General features: G+C 38.1%; 1 protein-coding gene across 3 annotated transcripts in view; it reads right to left on the reverse strand.

Moving 5' to 3' along the window:
* Nucleotides 1-21,779, reverse strand: part of Apbb1ip (amyloid beta precursor protein binding family B member 1 interacting protein) — a 109,352-nt gene that overhangs the window by 48,119 nt on the left and 39,454 nt on the right. For all 3 annotated transcript variants that reach the window (XM_074056478.1, XM_074056476.1, XM_074056477.1), the window contains exons 3-8: nt 16,493-16,564; nt 14,015-14,102; nt 10,767-11,059; nt 8,574-8,651; nt 2,689-2,848; nt 1,428-1,549 (exon numbers count right to left, since the gene is read on the reverse strand). In XM_074056478.1, coding sequence (XP_073912579.1) covers nt 1,428-1,549; nt 2,689-2,848; nt 8,574-8,651; nt 10,767-11,059; nt 14,015-14,102; nt 16,493-16,564 — 813 coding nt within the window. The remainder of the gene's footprint in view (nt 1-1,427; nt 1,550-2,688; nt 2,849-8,573; nt 8,652-10,766; nt 11,060-14,014; nt 14,103-16,492; nt 16,565-21,779) is intronic.

Here is a 21,779-nt window from a genome sequence, read left to right on the forward strand (position 1 = left end):
ATCCATGGAGTGTAGAGTTACGGTATGTGTATTAACTCATAAGACACCATGGCAAAATACAGATACCCACTAATACTCATTCTTTCTTCCTCTACTTACTTATACAACAGATAAGCTGCATAACTCCTGGAACCATTTTATGTAATCTATTAAAGGTATTTTGGGGAGGGGTTATGCAAAATGGTGACCCTGGTATATAATTCCCTGATTTAAGCTGGGCAAGTGGTTGTTCAGATAGCCATCATATTCTTCAGCTTCTCTTGTACTCACTTTAACCATGCAATACAAGTTCTGGCCTATAGGATGTAAGCAAAAAGAAATCTGGTTGTGCATTTCCCTGGCTCTTTCCTCTCTTCCTATGGGTAAGAAAATAGCCAGGTGAAAAAGCTACCTTGGACCCAGAGGTGGGTGTTATATGTTGAGGACGGCAGAGCTATTCTACTAGATCCACTTACCTATGTCTGGACCAATATGTGTGAGAGAAATAAGCTTCTAGCTTGTTTGAGCCACCGATGTAGGGGATCTCTTTGTTATAGCAGCTTAGATGGTACTCTCAGTAATACAGGCATTGATGCATGGTATTGAAGGTAGTTACAGGTTGAACATTTGGTAATTTAGTGTTTGATATTTATTACAAACAAAAGTATTTAATTGCTTTGCCATCAGTTGACCACCATATAATCCAGAGAAAATGCCAGAAAATAGCACACAGTACAGGAGAAAGAGCATTTTTCCATGAGGAAGCTGCCCTGGAATCTCCTATTTCTGTCCCTAGTGATAAAGGGCTCAGTTTCTTCACTTATAAAATGGAAAGATGTCTGGATGACCCTAGGGATCTCTTCCATCTCTAGCATTCTTCAACTTTCCTTAAAAAAAAAAAGTAATGACTGTTACGCAATCACAGTGCTTAAGTCACAGTGGGAAAGGCTCAGACTTCTCAGTGATACACTTGTACATGACTTGAGGGAAGCATTTTCAAATATGGAGAATAATGCTTTCTACCTTTGCTGATTGTTTGTAAGAGGAAGTCACAATATATCGCACATTTTCCTGGTGCTCTCCTTAGCTATCTCAGTATCAATACATTCCAAATACAAACGGCAAAGAAAAGAGCATCTTCATAACAGAAAAAATTACTGACAAGCAGTGCACCAAAGTGTACTGGATTAATGGAGCCCAACAGAAATTCAGACAGAAAAGAAGGGTTAGATAATAACAGATAGATATGAATGAAAAGAAGCAAAATGGATTTCTCTTTCTAAATTTTTCAAAGGGCTCTTAGTTTACCTAAGAGATGAGTCTATACTTATTTGAAAGGAATACCTTTATGATATTTTTTGAGGTAATGGTTTAGTCATTGTACAGATAACATTTTTTAATAAAACCTTTATACTTTATACAGTTTAACAATATGCAGGTCACCTTACCTGCGGGTTTTTAAACACGGCATATTTTTCCTCTTTCTCCAAAAATAGTACTTTATTTTCTGTGTCTCTTGTCCAATCTGATAAGACTTCAACAACATTTTCATGGTCTTCAAAAAACCTCTCTGATGAAATAAGAAAAGGTATTCTTTCAGACCTAACACAGCAGTTTCTAATTGAGAAACAAACTGTTACTGAGTTAAACAATGTCTCACAATTTTCACCAAGATTTCCAAAACTCTTAATTCTTACATGATACCTTGCTGTAATATTTGTGTTATACTTATCTGTCAGCATCTGGTTTTCAATTTATCTTCCATAAAAACATTATAGGTGGCAGAAACCACAATACCATAACAATGGTAGTTATCATGGTTTTTTTATGTTAGCATTTTTTACTCTAAATATCCCCAGCTGAGGCAAACATTCTCTTTGTGGGGAAGACAATAAAACAATAATTGGTTAAACACTCTGAAAGAAAATGTGAGATCCACCAAACATCACCCTAAAACTCTAAAAACAATGATGACTAACCAAACTTAAAAATCTAAAAGAAGGGTTTCATTTTTCTCCTGACTCCTACACCTGGAGAAAACTTCAAGGGACTGTTTTAGTGCTGAAAATTTCCTATAGAAAAAAAAAGTGCCCCCTAAACTTCTAAAGCAGGTAATTCTGGATCCCACCCAGCTCTCCTGAGAGACAACAATCCTGGGATTGCTATTGTGAATGAAAAGGAACAGAGAAATTCTTAAATTGCTTTCAAAAAAAACTTCATCAATTTCTACCACTTTCCTCTCTGGGGCTAAGTCTCTTCCATTAGACAAAATGTCTGAAATTAGGCAAGTGGGGAGGGAGGAAGGGAAAATGAGCATAGACAGGAGGTCTGTGTTAGCGTTACAGTATGCTTAAGGAAGCGACCTCTACAGGGATACATTTGCTGACAGATACCCAGACTCTCCCACAATCTGCTCAGTTTACTAGGCATGCAGGAAGAAGAAGCACCCTGCCACTTTCTGTCCCTTATGGAGCCACTAGAGAGGTAACAATGATAATGCTTCTATTCCCCAAGGTCCGGCCACCTGATGCAATCTGAGTCTTTACTACAAAGAAATGAAGAGACAACCACTAATCTCACATAAAGGCAATGATATATAGGATATATATCTTGAGAGCCTTGAACCAAACTCTTAAGAATAAAAATCCATAATAAAACAAACTCACAAGGCTTTTTGGATTCCAGCCTATTGCTGGGGAGAGAACCTACCAATTTGTAATTCTGGGTATGTTTCATAAAGGCACCAGTCCACATTGCAGTCACAATGAGTCTTTTCAAAGAGATTGTCCAGAACATCACGGGCCAACTGTCGCTCATCCACCATCAGTGACTTTGTGCTGTTATCATTCATATGTACCTTGACCACGAGCTGAGGATAAAGCCACAAAGCAGTTGGTAAATTTCAACATACTTAGTTTAAGGTTTCTACATTACTTTGGCTTCTGCAAATGTTAGTAAGAATGTCCCCTGTGAACTCACTACAAACTCATTTGTATGGGAGGAACATGTGCATGAGGAATATAGAGATGGAGAAACCAATTCAGAAAACAAACAATAAACAAAATCCTTGTCCTACCTTCAAGACTTAACATTCTGACTGGGGGACAGAAAACAAGCACAACAAAGGAAGTACTGCTACTGACACTTACTTTCCCAACATCCTCTGTGTCTTGTTCTCATTCTATTCTAGGATCCAGTGGCATTTCTTGTTGGAAAACCATGTCTGTGTCTTTATAATAAAGTCTCCTCTTTTGTTTAGCTGGGTTTCATTTTGTGCAACTATGGCTGTTTTTTCTTTGGTACCTTGTAGCACATTTGCAAAGCACTGGTGCTGGTCATTTCCCAGTGAGACTTATCACTATTAAAAAAGTGACTTGATGGACTAGAAGGGAGAAAGAGGCCAAAAAACTGGCATCATTGCTTCCTCTCCAAAAGTTTGGGTTAGGCTTTGAGCAGCTTCTTGTGCAACTCCACTTAATCTGACCTTGACAATGCTCTAATTAACAGAATTGAAGGGTGCAGTTCCTGTAGATCGTTGTGCAGAGTTACTGAAAGCATTTGAAGGATGGTAATACAATCTGGGTGAGGAACAGGAAATGACTACAAGATGAAGCACTCACGTAGCACCTCTTTTTCCCAATAAATGCACACCCAAGGTAAAAATGTAGACATCTGAGCAGTAAAACTGTATTCTATCTGAGCAGTAAAACAGTATTCCTTCCTCCAGGGATCCATCAAATTTGACCCTTTTTCCAGGTTTGTCTGATAAATACTTTTTTTCCTCTTTAAACTCCTGTAGTTTGTAATGTTACATTTTGCTATATTTAAAATGCTAGGTCCAAGTACCATTGTGTCAAAGATATACTCATCTGACCTTAGACATGAGGCATGAAAGGTTGCATGGAAAAACAGAAATTTCTCAAACAGCAGTCTTCTCTGTAGAAGGCATACTTGTCCCTCTCTGAGAATTATTGCTACAAGGTAGCTACCAATGGTAGGGTTTAGAACACTTAATCTTCCTGGTGGAAAAATTAATGCTATCTGACCACATTTTATTTCTGCTTAGGAATTCTTGAGAAAATAAGACATATGTTGATACTTTCTTTTGTTTTAATAGAGTAGAAGAAATACTAAACCACATCATTTCACAATGATGAGAGAGGTTTTATTTTTGGCAGAAATTGCAAACTAGAGTTAATCCACACGTATTTACCAATATCCACAATTAATAGAATTTAGCAAGAACCAAGAGAAGCTGTTGACTTTTTAACAGAAGGAAATCATATTTACTATTCTTCACAACTTCTATCACATTTGCAAATTGACAAGTGACTCTATACCAGTGTGTGACGGCAGTTAAATCACAGATATGGTATGTGACTTAGCAAGCTAACTACTTTTCATATTTACATGATAGTCCATGGGGTGAAATGATGCAAGACTGAAAGAAATTGTAAAGACTATAGTTTTTTAAATAACTATTTTTCTTTTTTCTTTTTATCTTCAAGCTGTTAAATACAAAAATATCCTAGCCTTAAATCGTTACAATATTTTCTTTTTTGCTTCTATAACAAGATTTCCAAATGGAATTGTTTTCCAGTTGTTACAGATAGGACAAACACATAAATAAATTAATGAATACATCTGATTCTGTTTCTGGTTCCAAAGCTTTGTAATATAAGCTGTGCATGCCATTCATAATTCAAAATGATGTTAACACCCCACAGAATTCTTGACAGCAAAGTTGTTCAGATGGGCTTGATTTCTATCCTTTAAAAACATGTTGTAGATTATGTCTGAGTACCTCACAGTTATTCTCAATTTATGAGCATCTGAGTTATTTTCTCAATGAACTGTGCTGTGCTGTGGAAGACATTTGTTTTGAAAAACATATTTGGAGCATTTGAAATCAAAACAAATATGCAACCTGTTTTGGTAATTAATTTCCTTTCCTTTCTCACTGATCAGAGTAGCTTCTGTTTACATCTTCCTTGTTGGATTGTGGCAGACTGTGCTTTATGTTTACTGTCCTAATTCATCTAAATGAAATATGGCAAAGCTCTCTCGCCTTCTGATAGATGACAGGAAATAGCTGCTATGTCCTTCTGTTCTCTTGAGGGCCAGCTGGAGCAAAGAGACTACATCTGCTCCTTGTTCTACCTTTTTATACATGAAAGACTTCTCTTTTCATTTGTCTTCTAAACATATATACAATGTGGCCTTCATTTACAAATAACCCGGTGGTTTGAAATGATCTAATTATGAATTTTGTTTTAATTCTCTCTTGCTTGCTCTCTATTACACCATCAAATCCAGGGCCTTGCACATGATAGGCAAGTGCTCTACCATTCAGCCACATCCCCAGCCTTTGCTTTTTTTTGTTTTGAGACAGGGTCTTACTACATAGCTCAGGCTGGCTTTGAACTTGCAACCCTCATGCCTCCTAATACACATTCTCTTTTGTCTTTCTACCTCCACATGTAAAGTCAGTGACTCCACAAAACCCATCCTTGCTGCTATCCATTTGTAGCTTAAGTCAACATACGCTCACCTATATGTCAAGCTTTGTGCTGGAGAAGGCTCTAGAACAGATCACTCCACTGGCATCCTCTGCTTCTACAACTTGTTTTCCATGCACCAGCTGGTATGATCCTCAAAAACCACACATTAGGCTCACACTACCCTATTTAAGACTCTCAAGTGGTCTCCTATTGCACTTATAATACAACCCAAACTCCTCCTTCTGCCTGAGAGATCCTGTGGTTCCTCTCCCTCTCTGACCTCAATTTCTTCCTTTGCTTTTACTCAGTGGCCCTTTGGGCAATGGCCACACAATCCTTTGCTTTCCTCCATCTTATCAAGCTCCTTCTTTCCTGAGCATCCTCTACTGCCTGTCCCCTCTGCCTGGGATGGTCCCCAGCACACCTGTGTATAGTCAGCTGCTTCTTGACACTGAGGTCTTTGTTTAACCTTCCTTGGTAGAGAGGCCTCACCCTCACCAAATCTGTGAGAGTGGCTTGGTTCTCTCTACCACTTCTTCCTGTTTCATTTTTGTCATAGCACTTGTCTCCCTTATAGAATTTCATGCCACACAAGTAGTGACCTCATTTGATCTGTTCACCTCTGGGTACCCCAGCACCTGCTCTAAAGAGATGGGGATGCACTGGTGAAAAACAGACAAAAATCCCTGGAGGAGTTTCCATGGGGGTGAAGGACAAGTAAGATACATACACACAAGTAAGGTACTTAGTATGTTGGATGGTGAAAAGCACTGAGGAGAAAAACAAAGTAGGGAAGGACAGTTTTGGGGATATGTGTACAGTGATAGGAAGGCCTCACTGAAGTGAATGAACACTTCAGAGAGGGTCCGAGTGAATTTACCCAGAATCCAAGGAAGATGGGACATGGGTAGTGTTCCCAGGGCAAGAGATTGCCTGGAGGTGAAGCCTTGAGGACAGGTAGCTAGAATGGGGTGAACAAGGGAGAGAATGGTGGGAGGTAAGGTCGGGCTGACAAACACAGCCAGATCATACAGGGACATTCGACCACTGTGAGGATGCTGGCTTCAGTGTGCAAGATGGGTATCCATTGGAGCCTTTTGAGCAGAGGAAGATAAGAGGAGAGAACGGGAACTGGGGCACAAATGGGGAGGTTGGTCTCAGACCACAGCGTGGACATTCATCCCTCATCTCAGGAAGGAATATGGGACACGGGTGTACCCATGCAGGTGAAAGGTGTCAGTGGGAGCTTGTGGAACTTTTCTTTCAATTGCTTCTCTTTGCACAGTGAAACTGGCAGCAAAATATAAACAGAGAGAAAGAGGATGAGGAAAGAGGTTCTGGAGCTTTTAAAAGAGAAGATATGGTATACATGGTTTTCCAGGTTAATGGGAGAGTGACCGGATCAGGGTAGCTCAGGTGGCAGTGAGCACACAGGGCTGGGTAGCAGGGATGGATGTGGCCAGGGTTTGAGAGTAGGCAAGGCAACCAAGGACATGTAATTCCAATGACTGAGTGTGGAATTTAATCTGCTGTGGTTTGGATAAGTGTCCCCAAAGTCCCTATCCTATGGCACCACTGGAAGGTGGCAGAATGTTTAAGAAGTGGGGCGTAGAGTGGGAGGAAGCTAGGTCACTGAGAGGTGTGCTCTGGAAGGGTACATTGGCACACTGGTGCTTTCTTTCTTTCTTTTTTTTTTTTCCACTTCCTGGCTGCCACCAGATGTACATGCAACCTCTGCCATGCACTCCCACCATGAGGTACTATACTGCCACAGGTTCAAAGCGACAGGGCCAAGTGACCATGGACTGAAATCTCTGAAACGGTGAGCCAAAATAAACCTTTTCTGCTTAAAAGTTGATTATCTCAGTAATGGAAAGCTGATTCACACATTACCATATGTGGACAATAAGGAAGAAAAATGATAACAAAGTCCATGCATGTTTGCAATGAACAGAGCCAGACTGATCCAGAAAAGACCCCTCTAGATGAACTTAAAAGTCCAGATCTAGGGACAGTCCGGAATATTTTCTAAAGCAAGCAACATGTAATGAATGCTTTCGTTCAAAGAACCATGATAGGTGCTGTGGGAATAGAGTTTGAGGCCTTATATGAAAAGGATAATCCGTCTAACTACAATTAAGAAAGTTCTCACTGAGTTTCAGATGTTAGATGTTCAGGAGTTGAAATAAGAGGAAGACTTTTATTTTTCCCTTACTTTACAAATTAACCATTTTTCAAACTTTATTATTAGGTATAGTCTTCTAACGAGATTAGACATAGCTGTTTCTATGTTAATACATGTTTTCCTGAAAAATCTATTTTGCAAAAAATGCACAATAAAATTTCAGACTTACTGGGAAAGCAGGCTTGAGATCAGAAGACTCAAAATGTAGGCAACTTAGAAACCAGAGTACAAACAAAAAAATGTATGGCTCCTGGGGGTATGACTTGGTTAGTCAGAGCAGGTAACAGGGCTGGAGGCTTCCCCCAGGGGAGGTGAAAAAATGCATAAGTAATTGCTGACTTGCCAGGCCAGGTGAAGTTGATCTCTGACACAAAAAAGGCAGGTCAGAAGATGGCACCACCTATTGTGAGCCGGAAGGACTGCAAAGTCCCAAGAGCACCCCTGGGGGGAGGAAACCTAGATGTACAGATTTGTTAAAAAATTTCAAAATAGAGCTAAAAGGACCCCTTGCCCATGTGGCAGTCACACCAAGGGCCTTTTCCTTTCTTACTAAAGAGAAATTCTATACCCTGGTTTCTCTTCAGATTGTATAAACCTTTCGCCTTTTTACTAAAGGGAAATTTTACTTTCACTATTGCAACTCCCAGAATAAATCATGTGTAAACCAACAAAAAATCATGTACAAGCTTTCCACTTTCATACTAATGGAGGTCCTCTTTGTTTATCAATCACAAATAAGCCAACTGACATTACACAGAGAAAAACTAAATGATTTATCTTTGTCCTTAGAATTTTATTAACTGACAACTAATTAGAAAGTACCACTTGAAATTCTCATTTTATTCTTAAACATTAAGAATAATATGAGTTTAACCGCCCCCCCCAGGCAAATGCAATTCACACTTTACCTTCTTAACCTTGGCTTCCTTCAGTTTTTCCAATGCTAGCTTAATTTTATCAGCTTTGGCTTGGGCTTCTTCTTCTTCCTGTAAAATGGCAAGATATTCAGTACAGCCCGTTAATACAAGTGAGTGATTACTCCTGCTATTGCTGGTGTCTTAATTTTTTAATGGTAAACAGAAGGTACCCAATTTCACATACTTGATTTTCAGAATTTAAATGACTAAATATTAATTAACATTTAATATTAATTTAAGTGGCAAAATATTCAACCCAATGATATAGAAAGCAGTCACCATTTATACCATGGGAATTTCAGTGTAGAAGATGAAATGATGACCTTAGTAAGGGCCTCAAAACTTTCTGCTTGGCCCACAAACTGGGGGGAGCAACCAACAGAATCTACAAATGGGCCCATCTCAAAGGAGTTGAGCACTTCCTGAAATTACATGTATCTTCTTGGTTTAGATGTCTTTTTATGGGATTCCTACTTTTTTTAGATTCTTTTTGAGGGGTGCAGTGGTTTAAAACAGAGTTTCATTATGTAGCCAAGGCTGGCCTGGAACTCCATCCTCCTGCCTCAACCTCCTGAATGCTGGGAATACAGGTATGTGCCACTACATCCAGCTGTTTTATTAGATTCTTAAAAAGGTCCTTAACTCCCCAAAAGTTAACACTTAGGCTAAAACTTAACCTTATAAATCATTAAAACAAACAAATAAAAAAACCACTGATGAACACACATGAGCAGACAGAGAAGACAGTGAAGTATTTTTTGAACCCAAATTTCTTTTGAATTGTGGAAGTTAAAAATATAAGAATAGGACTATTAAGCCTCTATTTATAATGATGAGAAAATGAACTGTCTGGTTATGCTTTACTTGCTTGAAATAACACATATACTTCCTTATGCCAATGGTTCTTGTAATTATTTTAAGTCACAGGTCCCTTTAAAAATGGGTTGGAAGTGAGGAATTTCATAAGAGCTCATGTGTGCATTTGACTTAGTATTTACTGTCGGAATTCATGGCCCCTGAAGGCTTCATGGACCCCACCTGTGTTAGAGCTCTACATTCATTACCACTTTTCAAATAAGTTTTCTATACTAATCACACAAGGGACAATGCGTGTGATAAAGTATGATTTAATTCTTGATTTATATTTAAAATCTGTTCATTCAAACGATGTGTAGGAACTTCCAGGGCCGGGAGGGTTGTATTTATCATCAGCATTCAGCTCATAAATGAGAACAACACAGGAAACTGAGCTGGATTCTTACTTTAAAACAATTTGAAGTGGCTCACTCTAAGAAAAACCCTTAAAAGTCCTCTTCTTATTTTCACGAGAGACGTATGAGTCAACATCACAAATAATGACAATGTGAACTATTCAGTTTTCTAAAATTCAGAAATGTATTAATATCAAGCACTTATTACCTTTCTGCTTTATGACATCCTCCCCAACTATGATATTATAAGTGATACTTAGTGCATGCCTACAACCCATACTATGTGGGAGGTGGAGAGTGGGAGGATCACAGTTCAAGGCCAGCCCACGAAAAAAGTTAACAAGATCCTATCTCAACCAACAAGCTGGGCATGGTGGTTTGTTTCTATAATCTCACTTATGTGGGAGGCATAGATAGGATTGTGGTAAAAGGCCATCAGGCAAAAAGCAAGATCCTATCTGAAAAATAACTAAAACACAAAAGGGATGGGGACAAGGTTCAAGTTGTAGATAACTGCTTATCAAGTGGGACCTTTAAGAGGTGACTGGCTCATGAGGGCAGAGCCTTCATGTGTTGGATTAGCTAACTAATGGCTTAGTGGATTATCAAGGGGTGACATTGTTCAGCACACCTGCTTTGTCTCACCATGACGCTCTTGACCATCTTAGCATGCAGAAGGAGGCCTCAGGGGAAGCTGAGTGGATGCTGGTACCGCAGTCTTACACGTCCAGTCTTCAGAACTTGAACTGAATAAATTCTTTATACGTTGCCCAGTGCATCATACTCAGTTACAGAAAACACACGAAGACATCACCTATGCATCTTGTTTATGGGGGCGCTCTGACTTTGCAATGTACATAGTCAATACCCTTGTTTTTTAGCAGCTCATAGCTTTGGGCAACAAATTTATGAATATAATTGCCGCTTCAAAGAAGGTCAAAGGTTCTGCCATCACTGGCCCCCATGCACTTACCGGAGAAAGAGGCTCAGGAGGTGGAGGAGGAGGTGGAAGGTCCAGCATGGGATCAGCCGGTGGAGGTGGTAAGTTATCCTCATACTGGCTGATACTGATTGCGGCAGCATTTGCGCCATAACCAAGAGAGGCTACACCACTACAATCTGAAGCTTCCAGAGGTGCTGACTGATGGTGATTCTTAGCAGATTCTTTCTGAGCTTGGATTGTCCTCTGCTCAGCTTCGCTTATGTCTGCTACCAGATCTGCCATGAGAGCATCTAAATCTTGGTCTTCCAGTGCATTTAGGGACTCTAGTAGGGAAAATCACATTACTGATAAAAACAACTATTTGCACCTGGAAATACTGGAGGCAGATAATTTTAAGGCTACAATTTTTATTGAGGGGAATCATCATTTTGATTCGTTATGATATAATGAAAAAGGTTAAAAGTATTTGTATTTAGAAGCATAAACCCAAGTACAGGGATTCCTGAAATAATTATTGCTGCATTTATTGAGTGCTTAATGAGAATGAGCTTCTAATAGGAAGAAAAGAAGAGGAAGAAAATGAATTCTACACTGAGACATCCCACATACCAGGTATAAAGTCAGATAGAAGCATACAAATAGATGGAATACAAATACAGGGAATTCTTAAACATTTTACTGCAAATCTTAGGATTTTAGAAAAGTAGAGGAGTGAGGATATTAGAGATGGCTGGAAGGTGAGTTCTCCCCAAGCATTTGGAGGAAAGACAGACTATTGCTGATAAATGTTTTTGGGAAAAAGTAGGTTGCAACCAACTGGGTTTAATATACCATTGGGATATAGAGGGAGCTTCTGTAGGCTCTGCAGGAAATCTGACATTCAAAGAAAGAGCAGCAGGAATTAAAGCAGAAAAGTTGGTAAGGATTTAAAATGGTATTAAATGTAAAGACTTTAGGAAGACAGTGAGCTGGGAATTTTTATAAGAAAGGGCAGTCATGGACTTTTCTAGTGAAGAGGAGGGAGGAGAGTTCACTTTAGAATTTCTTCCAGGTATGAGATTACTGCATAGATCACATGTAAGAGCTGGAAAGTTGGTTGGGTTGCCTGGCATGGCGGGGTGTTGATGATCAGGACACAGGTGGGGAGTGTGGTGAACAAAGGATGGCAGGATGACAAAAGGGACAACGAGGAGGTGGAATTCTAGCTGCTCTGTGTGGGATGAACCAGAACGAGGAGCTTCAGGAATGAAGCCTACTCAGTGAAAATAAGCAGGAATCTTTGTGAGATAATTTATTGCTAAACATTGCCAACACCACAGAGCACATTACATCAGGACTAATAATTTAGTATACAATGGTTATACTAAAGTTTTGATTACCTAAATGTGTAAAATAGATTTATTTTAGTGTAAGCCATTTTTACATTTTACTTCTTTATGAAATAAAGTTAAATTCATTTAAAATTTTTTCAGAGGAAAGATAAAGAACTAATGAAACCTGTTCATAAATTCCTAACATAATCACATTTTGACTGTTGATAAAAACCCTTTTCATAAGTATTACAATTATAATATAATTCAATATTATATAATATATTATGCAACTTACAATACTTTGGTGACAGAATCACCATAATGATACTTACAGTACTATTTTTCAGGGAAAATTTAATATATTACATCATATTATTTATTAACATCTTATTAGTATGTCAATAACCCTAAATTTATTCATATAGATGAGATGTATTAATTCAGATTCATTATATTAATATAGAGTTGAATAATATGAAATTGAAGAAAGAGACAGGACTGGATTCCATTCAGTTTGCCACTAACTCTTTGAATGGCTTTAAGCAAAATATTTTTAGCTCATTTTAGCAATGCTTTAACATGAAGACAGTAAAAACTTTGTCCCTAAACTAATTCTCAAAAGATTTCGTTTTCTATACTCATCAGTACATTTTAATGGTCTTGTATGCTCAAATTAAGCCATATGAGCGCCTCGTCTCCTTAGTGAGATTTCTTTTTACTGTCCTGCAACATTGCTAGTTTAGAGATTGCTGAATTTATTTTCTATCATTTTCAGTACTTTTTTGATACCGACATTATGTTTTCTGCTTAGAAAACATAGGCAGAATTAACTATAGCTGGACTATTTAATGTTGACTAGATTTTAATTATAAGGAGAACTGATATAAAACACTCAGCTCTTTCGAGTATAATGAGGCTGAATCTGCATCACCCACACATTCAAGTAATGCTACCTACTGCTGTCATAGATTTCCTTTTTTTTTTTGAAACAGGGTCTTGCTATGTATCCCAGGCTGGTCTCAAACTTATGATCTTCCTGCCTTTGCCTCCTAAGTGCTGGGATAACAGGCAGGAGTGTGTCATCATACCCGGCTTAAGTGTACCCTTTCATGGATCTTCATGAATGTTACCAACTTGGTGGAAATGACTGGCAGTAATAATAATAAGCTTATGTGGCAAACAGAAAAGAGTAATAAAAAGAGAAAATAAGAAGACACATATTATAATTTATTGAGAAACAGTCATTGGCATCATTTGGTTTATCAAAAAGTTACTGAAAATGACAGAAATGAAGAAACTCAGTGAGGACAGAAATAAAACTTGGAACTCTGGATGTCTGTGACTGAGCTTCTCTCTCATTTTGTTTTTTATACTTTTGCTTGGTACTGCAAAAAATCATTAGCAGATACAGCAAATTTTCACTAATGTGGAAGTGATTACTTCAAGATTTCTTATCATTTGAATAGCATGTGATCTGAAGGTTATCTCTGTACTAAATAAGGAGAAATTTTTGTTAATAAAATAATGTGTCAATCTTAGGGGAATTCAAAAGATGTCAATCAGAGTAAATTATAGATAAGTACATCTGATATAAATTAAAACAATTTAAATAAGACACATCAATTATTATGAAATAGTTTATTTTTATCCTTTAAGGGACACTTTTTTGTGTGATATTATATTGCTTCTTAGTAATCATGAGAAACTCTCCTTACTTCTTCAAAAACTAAGATCATTTTGAGACTTTTCACAAATGTGGTAGTTACCTTTCATTATAGACAAGAATATCTAATTGGCTTTCTTAATTCAATCTAAACACAGTAAAATACAATCTGAAATCCAGAATCTAAACAATATTTATCATGATGTCCAAGTACTTTAATTTCTATTCAAATTATAGTTCCATACAGATTTTAGTCATCATTATGATTTCAAAATACTTAATAAAGAAATTATTGTGCTTACCATTTAAGTCTTTAAAACCCACACTGTAGTTAAATTCAGCCTGGGGTGGTTTAGGATCAGGAGGGGGAAGAGTGTCAACTCCCAAACTCTGTGAAAACAGATCCCAGGCCTCAAGAATCACTCAGCATACCAACATCTTTCATTTCAAGCAGTGAGGCAAAAACCATTCATTATTTACCATTTTCTGTCTAAATGTGTTCTTTAAAGACCATGTTCTTACTTGAAATGCTTTATGCAATTTCCCCGTACAGAAAATTACAAGGAACTTCTTGAAATGACTAATTGAGAATTATGAGAATGAGATAACTTTTTATAAACAGCAGAGAAAATTTCTTATAATGATAAACACATATACTACATATAGTTTTAAAAGGACGTAAGTACTGAAATCAAAGAAAGAAGCATCTAGTCATTTGGAGAAGAAAAACAGTTTCAGGATATAATCTGCCATCGTATAGTAAAATGTTATGCTTTTACTTTTATCTAACAATACTCTTATTAAAAGAAATTAAGGACATAGCTTAGTGGTAGAGCTACTGCCTATGTGAGGCCCTGGATGCAGTCCCCAGCACCACAAAAAAAAAGAAAGAAATTAAAGAAGGGCTTGCAGAGTGGCTCAAGTGGTAGAGTGCCTGCCTAGAAAGCATGAGGTCCTGAGTTCAAACCCCAGTACCACAAAAAGTAAAAAAGAAATTAAAGAAATTATGACAGAATAAGTTATTAAATCTGTAAATAAATGTTATTTTTTATTTGGAAATAAAGGATTTGTATGTTTAACAGTTATATTTACAATTTAAATGTTATGTCTGTAATATGAGAAATGACTTGGTTGTTCTCAAGTATGAATGTTTTAATGACTTTGAATGCATTTCTTGAGGCTAATTTGGTTTGGCAAATAATATCCTTGTTCATTTACTAAGGTTCTATGGGAAACTAATTAGTATATATTTAAAAATAAATTAATGAAATATAATCAAATTTAAGCAGGAAATAAAACAGCATTGATCAAGATGTTAAAAAGAGTCAAGGATAAAATATAGGGAAAGGTGACCACAATTTGTGAATTCATTTTTAAAAACAGTGAATATGAAAAAATTGCCTAGCAAAGGGAAGCCTGATGAACATTCAATACAGCAACTTTTCTGTAAGACTGAAATTACTTCAAAAGAAAAATGTTTCAACTTTTTGTATGTGTGTGGTGCTAGGGATTGAACCCAAGGCTTTGTGTATGCTACTCAAGTACGCTACCACTGAGCTGCATCCTTCACTCTCAAAAGAAAATGGTCACAATCACATAACTACATTTTAGTTTCCTTTAATTCTTGCTTATTTGGGGAAATTAGGGAGACCATGGCTTATCTACTTCTCTCAATCATACCCCAGTTTTAAAGAATAGAATAGATACAAAATTCACAAATGGGAATCAAAATAGCAGTTTTTGAATGACTAGGAAATACCCAATAATCTCAAAGGCTGATAATGGTCAAATTGAAGAACAGGTGATAGACCCAAGTACAACGTAGGACCTTTTCCTTACCCTAAAACCTTGGGACTTACCTGTTGGGAGACCTGTATTAACTAAGCAAACCCTAGGACGATATCCACTTGGGCGTGATAAAGAAAGAAGCAAAAACCATTCACTTTTAAGTTAAAAATACTGTTTCCTCAAGAGAAAGTAGTTGCTAGCTAAAACTGATTTAGTTTTCCTAAAATAAATGGCTTTTCCAAGCACAGACCATTTATTTTGTAGAAAACTTGAGATATTTATCTCATTTAGGACTGCAGGGTTACTTTTTTTTTTTTTGCTATTTTGTACAGAAAGTAATGAGCTGAATACCTCTAAATCAAAGAAGCATTTATGGGCACACTACAAAGCACACCAAAGAACATCAGACTGCAACCTGGGTCAGTGATCCTTGAGTCTCCAGCTGCTGGGCTCTGACTGACCTGACAGTGGGATGACCTCTGAATCAATCTGTTCTTGCTGACCCTGCTTTTTCCCTGCCTACGACTGAATGGCACTCATGCTCCTTTTAGGGTCTAAATTCTTATGATCCCCTCAGGAGGACACACTCATTTCCACTTAGTCCTTTAAAATATAGCATTTCCTCAAAGGTTGGTAAAAAGATTTTACTAAAGACAACACCATTTTCTCAGCTAGTCTCCATAAAGGTAACCACAGGGGACATTGCTCAGAGGTAGTGGTTGTTGGAGGATTTGGGGTCAGGAGGATTCCTTCATTGGACACAATAAATACTAACACTGCCATAACAGAATGCATGTGTAACCAAAATATTAAATTAACTGAACTCAGAAGCATAGAATCAGGAAAAAGCTTCATTGTTTTATCAAGAATATATATCATATGTAATATTGCTAATCTTCAGTTTTTTTCAAAGACTCTACTCTTGTTACATTAAATCAAATTCTGTAATTCCACCCCCCACCCAAATTTGCAGGTTAAGAAGAGGAGTTTACCTGGGTCAGAAGATCCATCTCTCCCAGCAGAGTGCTGAACATTTGGTCTATGTCTTCACTGGACTCACCCATCTGAAAAAGGAAGAAGATATCAATAGTCTGATAAAAGCTAATCTGTGGATAAACATTGTGTTTTCTCTACCAGCCCCATCCATGAGGAGATAAGTTGGGAACAGAACTATATGGAGGGAAAGGTTCATTTTACACTGAAATTCCATACCAGACCACTGTCCAATTTGTATGGTCCAAAATTGAGCCAAACCCTGGAACTTGGTGGATGGCAAAAATTGAATGTTATTTTTCCACTTTAAACTATTCTCCATTGAGCCAAGTGAACAAAGTGTATATTGCTCTGCAATTCACTTCATCATAGGATACCTTATTACAAACTTAGAAACCCTCATACCCTCATTATGTCAGGGTAATTATATAAACTTCATCTCCATTTAAATGCTTACACTAAAACTGATATGCCAGGAGTGATTAAATATGTTTACCAAAGATATCTCTGAAATGAAAGAAGTTTTTGGTACATTTATTTGGAAGTATTGGGTAATGAATATTTAGAACTAAAAAGGCCATATAGTCAAGTAAAAAGAAATGGAAATAAGCCATTTTAAATATTATAATCTTTCTTTGCCTAAACCAAATGAAGCAACTATCCAAGAGATGAAAATTGTGTTGCGTTGTGATAAATAGGGCAGAATGCCTTGGGAGGTGTAACTAGCTATCTCTTTCCTGACATTTTGGCACGGCTGGACTGAGGAATGAAGAAATAGGAATAGTACACCGCTAGCCACCGATTACCAGCGTGTACTATTTCATCTGTGAGGTAAGAAATGTGGCAAAGATATTTCTAAGAGCTCCAAATACTCTACACCCTAAGATTAATGTCGATGATGGCTCAAACTAAAAGGTCTCGTAAGGTAGAGGATCAGCATGGATTACAGTGGCCTCAATATCCACAGTTTAACCAATGACAGATCAAACATATTTAAATTTTTTTATGGACTAAGTATGTACATATTTTTTCCTTGTCCCGATTCCCTGAAAAATACAGTATAACAATAGTCACACACCACATAATGACTAATGCTTTTCTTTTAGCCAAGGACAGACTGCCTAAACTATCATGGTCTTGTGATTATATTGCCTGGTGATGTCACAGTGGTGTCAGTCTGTACATCCTATGATCTCACAACAATGGAATTGCCCATTGGCATGTCTCAGAACTTATCCCCATTATTAAGTGATATGTAACTGTAATTACTACATGGCTTTTACACTGTAGTAGGTATGGGGATGAATGTATTTAAGCCAAACATTTCCCTGATTACATATATACATGCATCTGTGTTTTCATATGGAAATTTAAAAATCTGTTATATATAAATATATATAAACGTGTGTGTGTGCAGAGAGAATGACATGATCATTGTACTTGCTGTCTAGCTTTGACAACTATCAAATTATGACTTTTTAATTTTAACTCTACCTGCATTGCCTCTCAATAGATGATGATGATTTTGGCGTTCTGGGCTCTCATTATGAGGCCCAGGCTGGCCTCAACCTTGTGATCCTCCTGCCTCAGCCTCCTAAGAGCAGGGATTACAGATGTGCACCACTACACCCAGCTCCTCCATAGATTTGCAAACAAATATGAATTTCCGTATCTATTCAGTACGTTGGTCTAAAAGAGAAAGATTTTTAAATCCAAAACCATAATACTATTATCTATGTGTGGGTGTTTACATGTGTATGTGTATTTGTGTTCAAAAAAAATTATTTGCTGAAATAGGCCAAATCAAGGCAGATCTCTTTTTCCTAAAATAAATCATCCTAAAAACACAGAGCTCGCCCTTTAACATGACTTCAGACTAATACTTCAGTGGTAACACATTTTCATTTCTCACAGCCTACCGAATCACTATAAAAATATGTGTGTGTAAGCAGTACTTTTGCCCTACTGATTATGCTTTCTTAAAAATGACTCAAAAGGATTTATAAAACATTCCAATTCATGAAAGCAATATAACGATGCTGGTGATAACAACAACACATAATTTAGCACTAATTATGCTCCAAGAACTGCTCGGTAAACCAGAGTTGATATTAAAACCATTGCACTCCCAGCACAGCATTGACACTGAGCAATCAGAAGAAAGACAGGTGAAAAAACCTTTCTGGGAGAACCTATGTATGTCCTCCAAACATCCACCCTGAAGAGCCAGTGCTTATTCTTCTCAAATTATCCTTAGTAGAAATCTTCTGCTTATCACTTAGGAAATCTCACACGATGAAATCTCCTTGCTTAATTGTCCTGTCAGGTATTTTCTACTCTCCCAATTTTAAGAAGGAAAAGTGGTCTCTCCCTCCCTTTTGTGAAATACAAAAGCTACTGTGAACTACAATTCCTGAATCTCCTCAATAGTCATTCCAAGTTTTAAGTTTTCTATGTTTTATTTTGACTTGAAGAAATACGTTAATTTTCTAGATCACTTTATCTGGTTTCCAGTGGAGGAACCGTCTTACAGAAGCGTGGGAGTCTAAAACTGGGGTAGTCAGGAGGGGCCAGGAAGGGGACTCTTGTTAGAGCAAGATAAAGGCCATGGAACCAGCACAACCTTTACTTGCAGACACAATCTAAAGAGACAGGTGTATGTATATACCCTGGGACAGAGTGGCATATATTTGAGTCCAAGGAAACCATTTACTAAAAGCTTGGGGTCAGACCACACAGGCAGGCAGGTGAGCTCTCAGGTTCAGAAGTGAAAGGTAAAGGCAGATGCCGCAGGTCTAGGTCTATGTGTAGGTCTAAGAGTCAGGGAGGAATCAACAGCTTTCACGAAGGATGACGGGAGGTGTCCATGCTATTTTGTGTGAATCATTCAACTTATTGTTTGTTATGGACAGAAGGGAAGAAGATGGCTGTAGATGGACCCTGCCTCTAGTTAATGAGGAGAGACAATGTGAGGATTCCTTTACATGTGGCTTTATTCCCTCCAAGTTGCTTACAAAGTATCTGAATCACACCTTTTTGTTATAGCTTAGATGTGGTTTATCCCCCAAAGGTTCACATGCTGGCAGCCTAGTCCCCAGTGGAGGCTTAGTGGAAGATGTTTAGGTCACAGAGGCACTGCTTTTGGAAGGAATCAATGCTAGTCTCTCAGAGTGGACTAGTTCTCTTAAGAGTGAGTTGTGTTCTCTTAAACCATTAATTTGGAAAAGCACTAAAATGAAGAATACAGTCTTGAAGGGAAATGTTACATCAGTGAGTCAGAAAACCCAGTGAGCCAGCTTCTCAGCCACACATGCAGGTGACATACCATGAGTCAGGGATGTGCCAGGGTGAATCATCCACCTAACGTGGAAATAACTCTGTGCCCTCCTGAAACCCTGCCACGTTCATCTGGAAAAATCTCTCCCTGTCCTTTCATTCCTTTCCCCAGCATCTGGGGTTGATCAGAGTCACAATCAAAACTGCGATGTAAATCTACAGTCATAAGGAGATATACCACTGAATGGAATACAGTTTAAAAGCTTTGCATTTTTGGTAAAAATAATAGGACATTTGACTTAAGACCTATTTTATTTTTTCCTTTCTGAGACAGGATCTTGTTATGTAGCCCAGGCTGCCCTCAAACTCATAATCCTCCTACATGAATGCTGGATTATAGGCATGTTTTAAGAGCTATTTTTAAAATAAATTTTCATTAATGTGCAAAGCAACAATCACGCATACACACACACACACACACACACATTCACAAGCACAAGTAAACAGGGCTGGGCCTATTTGTATGTGTGGTATTTTCCAAAGGTCAAGGGGAGGGCAGGCTTAGGTGGCTCATGCTTATAATACCACCTATTCATGTGGCAGAGATCAGGAAGATCATGGTTTGAGACCAACCCAGACAAAAGTCAGCAAGACCCCAACTCAACAAATAAGCCAGGTGTGGTTCAACCCTGCAATCCCAGCTATTCTAGAGGCATAGGTAGGAGGATCATGATTTGAGGGGAAAACAAAACAAAAACAGAAACATGAGACCCTATGTGAAAATAACTAAAAACAAGAAAAGGGCTAGGAATGTGGTTCAAGTGGTAGAGTCTCTGTTCTGAGTTCAAACCCCAGTAGAGTAGAGGGAAGGGTGAGGGAGAAAGGAAGGGAGAGAGAGAGACAGAGAGACAGACAGTGAAGAGAGAGGGGCTGGGGGAGAGAGAGAGAGAGAGAGAGAGAGAGAGAGAGAGAGAGAGAGAGAGAGAGAGAGAGAACAAGGACATCTAACCCTGAGAGCTAAAAGTGTTATTCAAGTTAGCAGCCCAAGAGTTGGGTGGAGGATTTGTAGTGAAGCAACATATTGCAAAATGAGCCATGTCCACATCATGACTGGGTGGAGTTAAAATCTTTTCATGGGTGCGTCATTTTTGGGTTCATTTTGTGTCTTGGGAAGAACATCAAATTGCTGATTATGATAGATTTTTGTTGTTTATCTTTTCTGGGAAAGGGTGAAGGGTGAGATGTAGAAACCAATGCTCTGCCTTGTGTTCCCTGGACAACAAGGGATTTTCCCTCATGCACATTTCCCTGTGCCTTGGATTTCTAGGCTTCAGTTTTTCTCCTCAAATAGTTTCTCTTTTGCCCATATATAAACTTCAGTAATATGTATTTAAAAATCTATCTTGAAAAGTCCAATTTTGCAGTACTGGGGTTTAAATTCAGGGCTTGTGTTTGTAAGGCAGGTGCTCTACCACTTCAGCCACTCCACGAGCCCTAAACATATCTATCTTCAGTATTCTAATAAACAAATTTGCTTAACAGGACATATATTTATAATACACTCACATATTTTATTTAATTTGGATTCAGTTTTCATTGTCTTTTAGAGTAGCAATTCCAGTCATGATTTTGGACCAAACTCAGGGAAGCCCTTATCCTATCTGTCAGAAAAAGCAGCCAATTCAGTGTCCCACAGGCATTTCCATCTAAGTAGGTCCAACTCCCTTCTTTGGCACTCTTCTCCCACAAGCCCTACCTTGGCAAATAGCCACCAGTCACTCATTCTGTTTAGTAACCTTCATATAGTCCTCTGCTCCATGTAGTGACTGGAGAATTCCTGCTGGTTTGTCCTGGGGAGGGCTTCTCCTTTCCTTTATTCTCAACTGTCCAGCCACAGTTGAAAGCTTCATCAGATTATCAGTCTCCAGAGCCCCTGACTCCCCATCAGTTCTCACCACCACGTGTGGCACAGCTGCCAATTTCAAATACAAATGTGAACTTGTCATTCTC

The sequence above is a fragment of the Castor canadensis genome, chromosome 15 (genome assembly GCF_047511655.1).
Source record: "Castor canadensis chromosome 15, mCasCan1.hap1v2, whole genome shotgun sequence".
Taxonomy (NCBI): Eukaryota; Metazoa; Chordata; class Mammalia; order Rodentia; family Castoridae; genus Castor; species Castor canadensis.